A 12,727-nucleotide genomic window follows, 5' to 3' on the forward strand; every position below is an offset into this window, starting at 1 on the left:
CCCACCCCACTGCCCTGTATTCATACTCCCACCACAGACCGAACATTTCCATTTTTCTTCTTTCTGCTTTTCAGCGTGAAACTAACTTCGCTTTGTTCCCAGTCTCGATATAGCTGGTGCACCTTGCAGCCCTGTATATCCTACAGTATATCCTTTTTACTGGAGGATTGAGCCTCCAACTGCAGTTAATTAGCATTAAGACCCACAATTGAGCTTATAGCATAAGTAGTCCATCAGCTGTTTGCCCAGTCTAATCTAAACCACTTTGGGTAACAAGTTGAAATTAGATCAGTAAGTCATATAAATTGAATGTGTGTCTTAAAACAAAAAAAAAACAGAGTTTGGAGTCTTTGCTGAACCCTGGGAACAGAACCTTCCTGTAGTTCTCTTGCCCTCGCAAACAAGAGGTGTTCTGCAGAAGGTGATGTGACAGATTCCTCCTTAGAGGGTACCGGTACCCCAGGGCTGTCGGTGTCATTGGCCCCAGCCTAAATGCAGTACCAGCTGAGGCTGGTTTGTGCCAGCAGCCATATCACCCTGCAACTCACCACTGACAGCCCACTGCAGCTCGGCAGATGTGACCCTGGCCAGTTCCTGGATGGGAGACCTCCTTGGAAAAAACTAAGGTTGCTAAGGCTAAGGCTCCCTTGGTCATTAAAAATAGTAGGGTGTTTCTCGAAAAAGAGTAGGGGTGTTATCCTGGTGTCCTGGCCAGATTTCCCCCTGGCCTTTACCAGTCATGGCCTCTTAATAATCCCCATCTCTGAACTGGCTTCATCACTCTGCTCTCCTCCCCACTGAGAGCTGGTGTGTGTGGAGAGTGGACTGGAGCACTCTGGCTGCTGCTGTATCATCCAGGTAAGGGACTGCACATTGGCAGTGGTAGAGGGGAGTCCCCATTACCTGTAAAGCGCTTTATAAACATAAGGATTTATTATCATTAAGAACCCTCTGTCCTTCCTCTTGTGGCCCCCGTGGCCCTGTGGCTGTCCACCATGGTCAGCGCTGCCTGTTGTGGGTTTGCTGGGGAAGAGGCTACAGGTGGGAAGGTTTGGAACCTGGAGATGCACTGGTTTTCGTTTCTGTCTCAGTTGATGCTTTCAGTCAGTAGCCCTTCTGTACTGATGCCCAACAGCTCACGTCTCCTTTCACAGATTGGTCTTGGTTTGCTGGCCTGGAGTTTCCCAGTATCCTTTGCTGTCTACCTCCTGGCTTTGTGGCGTAGTGTCTTGCTGAGCTGTCTCTTGGGAGGAAGGGGGGCGCAGAGTCCATAGATCAGGTTTAACTGAGGTCCGAAATGATGGGGTCATTCTTTTCCTTGGGCTGTGGCGGAAAAATAAAAAGAAAATTTTCTTTTTTTTTTCCTTTCTCTTGAGTTTATTTTTTTCGGCGGAGAGCAAAATGGTGGGAGTTTTTTTTTCTTCTTTTTTTTTTCTTCCCTTAATATAATTTAGACTACTGCTGGGCAAAATTTAAAAGTGACACCGTGAGGAAGATGGTAATTTATGGGTATGCTGTGAATTTAATTGGTAGCACCATAGCTCAATTAGATATACCCGTAAGAGTAAAATCTTGGGTGTTAGTAATGAAGGTCACAGCTATGCTGAGATTGAACCTGCCTGCACTGTTCTTTTGCTGCCAAAAAACATAATCTGCTACAGTACCTAAGTCTTATTCACTTCCAGGACTGAATTATGTGTACAAATGCACTTAGAGCAGCAAACTGTTAGACCAGTGACAATTAAAAAATATTCTGAAGTCTGTTTTTTAAAGCAGTGCATTTCATGAAAAACTCTTTAGTTGAGTACTTTAACCAAAAAGAGCCATGAAAAAGGATAAGACAAAAACTATTAAAGGCTGAGATCTGTGAAGACGTCTATGCCAATCAAAGACACGCATTAGAAATATCTAGTCATAGGATGCTGATTTTCCTGCCTTATTTATTGCAAAATAGGAACTGGAGTTATTGTTTACAATATTTAACATTAAGATATGTGACCTTAAGATAAGCTTTCTAAAAAAAAAAACTTCTTGACTTCTTGAAGTCATGTTTGTCATGAATGTGGAGATGCAGTAAAAAAAGATTTTTCAAAACAGCTACAGGACCTTTTACTGACATTTCCCTTAACACCACACAATGGTAAGGGGAAGCTACACCACGTTTTACAACCGTTTCCAAATTGGACATGATAAGGGTGATTAGCTTGCATATACTGTCGTCACCACGCAGAAACGTGCGTGAGCCCTGCAGACAACTGAGGTACCTGAGGGCAGTGGAGGTGAGTCACTAGAAATTGAACCCGGGAAGTACCAGTGAGAACACACCCCACATTACAGATGTTTGTAGAATCACTGAATGTCCCGTGAAAACCTCCAGAATAGTGGAATATTAGGGTTATGTTTCCAGCTAATAATGATAATGATAATAATTCCTTACAATTGTATAGTGCTTTTCTGGATGCTCCACTCAAAGCAGGTAATTACAGGTAATGGGGATCCCCTCCACCACCATCAGTGTGCACCCCCACCTGAATGATGCGCCAGTCCGCTCGCCACACACCAGCTCTCAGTGGGGAGGAGAGCAGAGTGATGAAGCTAGTTCAGAGATGGGGATTATTAGGAGGCCATGATTGGTAAGGGCCAGGGGTAAATTTGGCCAGAACACCAGGGTAACACCACCACTACTCTTATGGAGAAACACCCGGACATTTTAAATGACCTTAGAGAGTCAGGACCTCAGTTTTACATCTCATCCAAAGGACGGCACCTTTTTACAGAGTCGTGTTCCCGTGACTATACTGGGGCATTAGGACCCACACAGACTGCAGGGTGAGCGCCCCCTACTGGTCCCACTTACACCTTTTCCAGCAGCAACCTGCCAGGCTGGCCAGGCTCACACCTGCTGAACTTCAGTGGAGTGCCAGTTGTGAGTTAGACCTGTTACAAATGAGAGGAGACCATTCAGCCCATCTAGAGTCATTTAGCAGTTAGTAGCTCATTGATCCATCTGTTTCCTAAATGAAGTCTGCTTTGACCTTGGAAAAACTTTGAAAACAAAGTGATGCTGGCTTCAACAACATGACTGGGCATCATGTTCCATACTCCCAACCCCCTTTGTGTAAAGATGTGCTTGCCTCCTGTTCTCAGTTTTAAATGCACGTCCATTGATTTTGCCTCCTTTCCAGTGGAGTTTTCAAAGGCAACGTTTTGTGTACTTGACTTGTATGTGTGTGTCGTGAGAGTTTCAAATCCACGCTAATGTAGGAGCCTGAAAGCTTTGTGATTTTTCTTTCACACGTACGCATGCACAAGAATAGGGGTGATCACAGCTCATTGTGTAAAATGTCAAAGTGAAAATGGTACTGGTATTGTGCAATTCCCATAAACCTTGAGCTGTGAATTTAATTGATTAGTTTCCTTGTATATTAAAGTATGGAAAATGTGTGCACCTGAACTTTTAATAGATTTTTACTTCACATTCATAAATATTGTACTATTATTTGTAAATGTGTAAGGAAATTAGAGTGAAGGAAAATAAAAATGTTTAAATATATACATTACATTTTCATTGCAGTAGGCTCACTTAAATACCATCTGCTTGTTATTAGAAATGTAGCCTAGTGGGAGACAAATGTAGGAGTAATGCCAGGATGACAAAACATTGAACTAGAAAACAAAGCTTTCACATGCTGAAAGTATTTTTCTTACACATGCTATGTTTGTAAAAGAAAATTAAAGAGTTGGCACAGAAAGAAAAACTGAGAAGTGACCAGAAAATGAGCTAATAACAATCAATGCCCAGTACATCACGGATTTGTAGGTTTTTGTATAAATCTTGAAAATATAATGATACTGAATGATTTGAAAAAAAAAAGACAGCCATATCTTACACAAAAGCTTTCCGTGAAACTGCTTGCCAGTGCATATTCAGGTTCTGCTTTTGTACATCTTCTAGCTTTCCAAGGCTTTAAAAGCAACTTTGACAGGAGACAGCCAGCCCAATGCGTGCAGCCCTGCTCTGAGGCACTGCATCAGCACTGCCCTGCCCTGATAGACTGCTTATGCACTGCTGTGCTCTGTGCTTGCAGGCGGATATTCGTTCCCGGGATTACCTGCGCAGACACTTCCCAGCCGTGGAGAGCTGAGGGGCAAAGGGAGGTGAGTTGCAGTCTGGGGGAGTGGCAGTAACAGAGAGAGAGACTGGGGAGGGGGAATGGAGAGGAGGGGGTGAGGGATGAGTTGGGGGGGGGGAGCGGGAGAGGGGAGATAGGGTTGAACTATCTAAGGGTTGAAAAGAGAGAGGGATGAGCTGGAGAGAGGGATCATGAGGAAGGCCAGGAGAGCAGTGAAAGGGAGGGTAGGAGGGGAGAAAAGAGGAGGAGCAGATGGTAAAAGAATGCCAATGAGGAGGAAGAGGGTGATTAGGAAAGGATGGGCGGGGGGGCTCAGATGTGGGCAGCTCTAATGGAATTAACCAGGTGTCCAGGGCACCGCAGGTGAAGCAAGAGAATGGGGTGATGAGAGAAAGGAAACAAGTCTGGAGAAGGCAGGGCTGTGAGGCGGATGTGCAGCTGAGGACAAGAGCAGAAAACCCTCTTTTTGATGCCCTCATTTTCTTTCCAGCACTCCAGACAAGCAGCACAGACAAGTGTTTCTTCTTGTTTTTTTTCCATCCCCTTTAACTTGTCCAGCTCTTTATGAGTAGTTTAAAGGAGTTGAACCAGACCCAGTTTCACTCCTTTTGGTCCCAGGTAAATAACCTTATTTTCTGTTCATATCAGCCTCTCACAGAAGGGCTGATTCCAGTGACCCTGACTGTGCGGCATTCAGCTCATCAATAACCTCAGAGGGGCACCTGGTTTTAAAAACACCCCTTGAGGCAGTCAGAATGAGGCACCTTTTAAATAGTGAATCTTTTTGATGCTGCTGTCTCTACTTCTCCATGCTTTGGGGCACGGCTTTATTCTGGAAAATAAAGGGCTTTTGAGCCCTGAACTCGCTCCCACAGGTGATTCTGCATTGTTGAGGACGCCTGTAATCGCTGGAAAAGTTTGAATTGGGGGGATAATGTCCGTCCTCAAGTTCTCCCTCTCGGGCGAACAGAATGAAAGTGGGGGTGCCTCTTCTTTACTCATTTTGCTGCCAACGGGCTGTTTGAGTTAAGTGTTTCAGTGGCTTTGAGTGAACTGCTCTCCTCAGGGGCCTCGCTGCAGATCGGGATGCACCCACAAACCCGTGCTCTTCCTGTCCCCTGCAGTGTCCCCGTGTGTCTGTCAGGATGCTCTCTAAAAGGTGGTTAGCGGCAGGCTGGAGAAGGCTTGGTGCTTGAAGCGGCCGCTCTCCATCTGCACCTCTTGCCCTTAATTGCTCACCGCGGCGGCGGCTGCCCCTTATCGAGACAGGTCCCGGCAATGAGGCTGGAGTGGAATCGGATTGACAAGAGGAGGAGAAAGGGGACCGGCGAGTGGCGGGATAATAGGATTTGTCGGCGCCTCAGCCCTGTTGGAGGCGAAAAGGCGGGCTGGGGGATGGAGGAGGATGGAGGATGGTGGAGGTGCTGGGTGAGTCAGAGCAGGATAAAGAGGAAGCGAGAGACACCGAGGAGGGCGAGAACGAGCGAGTGAGAGAGGGAGAGGAGATGGAGAGGGTGCAAGAGGCGGACGGGGGGTTACAATAAGAGCTTGAGCAAGAGGGGAAAAGAGTCAGGAGAGGGTGAGGGATGTTGAGGAGGGCGGTTGGGGGGGGTTAGAGTATGAAAAAGAGAATTATCTACTGAGATGGAGAGGCGGGGGGTGGGGCCGACTGTTTGACCTATCGGAGATGCATGAAGTGCACCCGGGAGCTCCGTATCGGGGATCTCTCTTCAAACAGCAATAACCATCAGCGCCCGAGTTGATACGCCTTTATCGCCGCGGAGACACGGCTGCTTCATGAATAGACTCTCTCTGCCGGCTCCTGTCGTGCTGGATGCTGCCCTGAGTGTGCACAAATGTGAAGCTTGCAGGAGGTGTGCTCCAATCACTGCCCGGGCACTGCATGTCCGCAGGCCAGAGAACAGCCAGGAAGAGTTGGCAGGCCGCAGGAGCAGCACGCAGAGCAGTTGTGAGCAGGCGGGTCGGTTATCCGAAAACAAGGCTTGTTTAGAATTGAGTGTGTAATTTGCAATCCGCTTTAGTGTAATGTCTTCTCTCGGCACTGCTGGACAGCTGGACTACAACATGTAATGTCCCCTCGGTGTCATTTTCATAGTTGTTGCTCTCTATGCTATGCTAGAACGCTCCCACTGCATGCCCCTCACTTCTGCTACAGTGAACTTTGTGTGATTGCCGGGGTCAGTACGGTACAATGCAGTCCTTTCTGGTGTCATGGAGAACTGAATTTAGAACAGGAATTTTCACATGCATTGGAAAAAATAGCATAGAGACAGAAAGAAGCTCTGTGTCCCTGGAACAACATTGCAAAGGGGAGATTAATGCTGAAATTAAATTGGGCATCTAGGTCTGTAATGGGTTTGGTGACCATCAACTGAATAGAACGACCAGCAATAAGTAAGACCTTACAGGCTCTTACCACAGTTCACATGCACTGCACTCACAGTGACCACAGCTGGTAGGACTAATGGACTAATGGCGTCTTGTACACTGTTATTCATCTTAATAAAGTGTTTTGTTGTTTAGGAGATTTTGAATTTAAACTCGTCAATTAAGGACATAGCCTTTTCCAGTCTTTTTATTGCCAAGAATGTGCCCATGAATACATTAATCCTTCGGACCTACCCCTTTTACAGCGTGATTCCCTTATTCCATTTTCACATGTGGCATATGCCCATTGTCTTCTGGGAGTCAGATTGATGACTTTGATACTATTTCTCTTTCTGTCTGCTCGTCCCCTGTCTCAGAGCCAGCAGTCATTGACTGAAGCCATCCAACTGAAGATACCCTGGTCCTCGTTCACCGCACCACGAAGGAACAGACATAATCTGGAGCACAAAATGGTGTTTTTTTTTAAACCCTGTAAATAATAAATGATTTTCTAAGCAGCACATGCTTCTTTAATTAGAGCTTTACCTTGGGGCAAATAAAGCTTTCCCCTTTACTTTTGTTTGCTTAAGAAAACGCATGATCATTAGAGGGAATGTTAACTGATCTATGGTGAGGCATGGAGATCTGTTTGGGATTTTAAAAGTGATTGGCGGCCTGTTCTCTTTCTGTCTGGACTCTGTGATATTTGAAATAATCCTCCTTTCCCAAGGCATGAGGTGTCTGGGCTCATGCTCTAGAACTGGCAGTCTTTTTGCAGCACACACAGGCTGCAGGATAAAAGAACTCTGCCTGTCAGTCCCTGGCAGTCCTCTGCCTCTCCATCTGCCACTGCAGAGAGACAAAAACAGAGGAAAGCAGTTAGAAATCAGGACTAAATTAGGAAATTAGGAACAGAGAAAAACAACGGCTTTATAGTTGTGGGCTGCGACAAATGAAACCATTTTTTTTGGGGCGTTTCGAAAAAGGGAGACAATTTCATTTTCACTTTCCATTTCATCTGTGCAGAAGACAAATCAGTACACTGTGGGGGTTTCATAAACAAATGTGTGTTTTAGCCTCCGTGTCTTGATAATGGACGTTGTTTCAGACGAAGTTTTCGGCAGTCCTTATGAAAAGCCCTGAAGATTTGCACCAGGCTCATGTGTGGCAATGGGCAGAACAAAGGAGGACATGATAGTTCGAGAGGGAGGGAGGAGGGGGTGGGCCACATGGCGAGAGATAGTCAGGATGCAGAACAGGACAAGAGGAAAGGAGGATGAACAGTGAGAATGTGACAGCAGAGTCAACGGAGACAGATGTTAGTGCCCAGAAATGAAAGGGGGAGAGGTGGTGGATAAGTAGTTCTCCACTCCCATGTCTGAGATCACAGACAGAGGGTTAGGAGGGGCGAGAAAATCAGGAAAAACCAGATAGGGATCCGTTATAGCTTTAATTGACCTATTACGACAAACTTTTAGTACTTTTTCATCCTCCCTGAGACACTGAAGTCATTGGAGTTTAATACCACTAAATGTCCACAAAATCAGATTGAAAACTCTAATTCCCAGAGCCGTAAGAGCTGTAGTTTTATGGCTGTTTTTCTGAAATCTTGCTGCAACCACAAGTTTTTTGGGGGGTCAGTTTGCTTATATTTATTGCAGGAGTTTGGGACTGGAGAGGGTCTGAGCTACTTCGGATCTAGTCTTCTAGTGGAATACTTTTAATTTCTGACTCCCCCACTGCTGAAATGCTATAAATCACCTTAAATTTCACTGTTTCTCAGTTTAAAGTGTTGGGTATACTTTAGCACTAACAGAGTAGTAAACCTCTAACCATTTTAGCTTGCGATCAATGGATTTATATTAACTGCAGCACCCTTTTTATATATATATATATTATTGCTGCTAGCACTTGTAATAGACTTTTCTTCCAAATCTACAATGCATTTGGAGAGAAGCGATTAATTTTAATAAAAACAGATGTAATGATATTTTACACTGTTTATTTTCAAAGCAGCTATTGGGCAGATAAAATATTTATTGCTTTCCCTTTTCTCCCCTGTCTCCCATAAACTGTAGTGCAGCAGACAGTGGAGTTCAATCACATCAAAACTGTTTAAACAAAAGCCTCTCTCTCATCTGTGCCATGTTCTGGTCTCCTCTAGACAGCTTAACCAGCAATGTGCAAGTTACCTTTATTGCTCAGCCAGTATCTTTTCTTAAAATGAGAACAGTGACCATTTGTTTTATCCAGAAACCTAAGTATGTTCCCTTGTGCTTTAAAGAGTAACAGTGGAGCTTTCCAGCATTTCAGAGGCTTTGTGAAAGATTAAATCGCAGACTACCCACCATTACAGCCTGTAAATCTCAGTGCTTTGTGGCATCTTGTTGCCTGAACAAAGATGTTTTCTCTTGCGTTAGCAGGGCTTGCAATCTACTTTTGACAGAAGAGATGAAATCTTAATTAAATATGTGCCAACCGGCTGACGAGCACTATGGTATCTGAAGTCACAAGCACCAGAGCCACGACAGTCCAAGCAATCCCCCTGCTGATTCTGTGACAAGGAAAAAGGTTATGCCTCCACGATTGTTTGGTTTCAGGTGCCCATTTTCAAGCTATGCAGTGCAGAGTGGTGTAAGTAATGTAAGTGTAACACAATAGTAAGAAATAGATCATTGCATTTACCTGAATGAATGTTTTTCATGCACTGCATTCAGGAAATGAAATTGGATACTTTATTGCCAAGCCATGCATTGATCTAATGAGAACACATGAGAGAGGCCGTTGGGGCCCCGGTATGTATTAGGAGCTGATTGATTCTAGGAATTCATGAAGCTGTTCCCTGCAAGATCTCCGTGAATTGGGATCCCAGCACGGTTCGGTAGTTGATTCCAAGTGCATTACAGTGGTGTTGTATACCACAGCATCGGACCAAAACAGGAAGTTTCTCATTCCGCATTGTGCAGCAGCAAAAAAATTAAAGATGCTTTTTCTGCTGAAAGGTGAAAGTTTTATCCCAAACCCCTTGACAGGAAAACCTTTCAAGGTTTCCCAAAGCTGCCCCTTCTGAAAGGCGAGGTGGAGACGGTCCCAAGCACCAGGAACACTTTGCAGTTTAAAAGACTTCTTGATAGAAGTTTTTCCAGTTCCCTTTTAAACTGTTGATGACACAGCTACTGCCTCTGTAGCCACCAAGACAGGTGCTGTTTGTGGTGCCGCTGCCTCAGAGCTCAGCTGCACTGACACTTACAGCCTTGACACAGGTTACTTAGTTGTCTGTGACAGAATACCACACACTGACCCCGGCACAAGTGTTGCCGAACCTGGTGGCTCGAACCTGTTAATCATGTGTGATCTGACAGAGAGGCTTACACAGACCTTTTCTGTTATTGGCCTATATAGTATGTACAGTATATACAGATGCAGCCATTCAAAATGCACGGTACAACCCCGTACTGTGCAAATTTACCCACAGTTCACTGCGTCGTACCGCAGTACGTGATTGGCTGGCCAAAATGACCGACAGGGGCACTCGTGTTGCATTGCAAAGCTCTTGCAATTTAATGAGATTCAATAATGCTTGGTGACAACTTTAGATCCCAACGACTCAGTTTCAGGATACAACTAAGGAGCTGTACACCACGCCATCCAGGCCATAGAGAGTTTCCCAAAATAACAATTTCAGATAGGAGCATGAAACCACTCGTCCTTAACCTGACTTGGACCCCAAAATCCAGCCCTGAGCTTAAAAATTGTTTAAGTAGAATGTGAATGCAGATCCTTACCCTACCTGATGTGTCAACTGAGCATTTCTGCTATCTATATCTGAACTTCTCTGGGCATAGGATTTTGACACGATCCCCACACCAAAAAGATTGAGTGGGAAACAATCAATACCAATGATCGAAGCGCTTGCATCTGAATGAGTCACACAATGGCCTGAGGAAGGCCATAGTAGGTCCATTTTATAAAAGAATTGCTCCTCCACAAAGCACTCAAGTAAAATAAGTGCAGTTTATTGACAGTGCTCCCAGTCCCCCACACCAGAAAACAAAACCCCAAAAAGGAACAAAAATAATTTTTCAGATAAAGACAAATCCTCCTTTTCCCATTGCTTTCTCTCTGATTTAAGTCACACTACCTGACTCGACAACAACGACCCTCTTAGGCTGAGGAGCCAGCTTAAATAGCATGCAAGCCCCTCCCCCTCTGGAACAAACCATTTCTCCAATTCATAATAATTTCACAAATTATACATTCATAATTAATTCCTTTCTAACCAAAGAACATCACCTATCTGAATTATACAGTTCTTTTGATCCTGGTTCAAATAAACAATACAGAAAATCAACAATACAAACAATAACATTTCCCTCTCTTCACATGCGTGTGGTTTTTCCCACCTCCATAAATAAACCTTGAGAAGTGGGGTTAGGTTTGGCCTTCTGAGGCCACCACTGGCTGACCCACCCTAGAAGTACCAACACCAAACAAACAGTGAGTATCATCCATTTTGAGAGTGCTCTCCATTCACCTGTTCACACCACAATACTCACTCACACCTATGTTTAAGTATGTGTTGTATGTATGTGCATGTATATGAAATGAAGTAATAGCAGTTACTAGTCAAGCCCTGAGCATGCACCCACAGGATCTTATCTAACAACCGCTCAATGGAAGGTGTATGAATACTGTATTTCCTGTGCTACCTGTGCCTGTGACAGGCTCCTCTGTCAAAGTGAGATTCAACAATGCTTAGTTCCTTGTTTCAGGTTTTGAGATACAATTGCCAAGTGGTGCACTGTGCCATCCAGGCCCCAGAGAGTTTCTGCAAAACGATTTTCAGATAGGACTACAAAACCACCCATCCTTAACCTGATTTGGGCCCAAAAATCCAGTGCTGAGCTTAAAAATGGTCTAACTAGTGTGTGAATGTTAACCCTAACCCTACCTGGAGGGTCAAGTGAGCACGTTTGTGATCTACAGTATGATTGTTAATCATAGTGATAACTATATTCATAACACTCACAGCGAATCTCTTTTTTTATTCCATGTTCCTAGCACCAACCTGCCCTATGTACACAATTTCTGCACTAAAGACCACAACCATAAAATGTTGACTTGAGCTATTAAGACTACATAAAAGGGTAATTTTTTGGAGGTGTTTTGCAGCACTTCAGAAAAAAAAACTAGCTGTCCTCATGTCATATAGAGATGGATGATGCGTTTTCCATTATCCTCCTCTCAGCCCCCACCTGATACCTCATTACCTTCAACAGTCCTGTCTCCTAATTATAGAGCAGGTTTTCCTGCTCTCCCAAGAGAGGCTTTATGCACAGCAAAGTAACATGATCACTACTGAAAACGAGTAAGGACTGACACAAACTTCTCCGGGACGCTTCCTCAGAAAAGCTCTTGCGTTCTTGTCGGAACCTGGAGACAATCCCTCGGCATTTTTCGCTGTGCAAGCAAAGTGCTGACGTGGCTATGGGACACAGCTGCGAGTGGATTGATTCTTCATTGGCGACGCCTTTTTTGCAACCGTTAGTTTTTTTAAAACTAAGCTCTGGTATCAGCTTCTTTTGTCTTCTGTCTCTTTCCCCATGTTTGTCTGCTACCAGGCAATACCTTCTTTATTTCTTTTCCACTTCCACTTCACAGGGAACAATGATATACCAGAATGTTTGTTTAAATATAATACGTGTTCACCTCACCTGCTTGGTTACGGGGTAGCCTCCCGGCCATAGGAATGCCAAGGCACAGAACCCCAAAAAGAAACAAGTGAGCCCCAAAACCCAGCAATTCAAAGACAAAAAGAACATAAGGACACTATTAATAGCTGCATGAATGCCTGCTTCAGAATGTATCATTCTGAATGTAAAATGTTTGGATGTATACTGTAATTCTGAAAACCAGTGTCTTCTTTTTAAGTGCTAAAGAATATCATGATGTGCGGCTAAGAAGGGTGCAACCATTCGAAATAAGGGACAATGGAGTTGCTTAATGGAGAATCTAGATTTTTGTTGAAGAGAGAGCAGCACGTTATATGAACTGCAATGATTAAATATTGATTTAAAGCCATTTGAGAACTACCTTTTGTTTCCAATTGAATCCCCAAAGAAAGGCAGGCATTGAAAGCTGAGGGACACCTGATGGCAGAGCTAGAGGTTGACAGACTGGACTTACCCAGGGCCCAGTAGGTGATA

General features: G+C 44.4%; 1 protein-coding gene across 1 annotated transcript in view; it reads left to right on the top strand.

Annotated features, from left to right (window-relative positions):
* Positions 1-7,071, top strand: part of LOC102682323 (endonuclease V) — a 28,519-nt gene extending 21,448 nt beyond the window's left edge. Inside the window, exons 8-9 of the mRNA XM_069194602.1 lie at positions 4,089-4,158; positions 6,899-7,071. Coding sequence (XP_069050703.1) covers positions 4,089-4,145 — 57 coding nt within the window. The 3' untranslated portion in view covers positions 4,146-4,158; positions 6,899-7,071. The remainder of the gene's footprint in view (positions 1-4,088; positions 4,159-6,898) is intronic.
* Positions 7,072-12,727: the final 5,656 nt, after the last annotated feature.

Source organism: Lepisosteus oculatus, chromosome 9 (genome assembly GCF_040954835.1).
Source record: "Lepisosteus oculatus isolate fLepOcu1 chromosome 9, fLepOcu1.hap2, whole genome shotgun sequence".
In the NCBI taxonomy this organism is placed as follows: domain Eukaryota; kingdom Metazoa; phylum Chordata; class Actinopteri; order Semionotiformes; family Lepisosteidae; genus Lepisosteus; species Lepisosteus oculatus.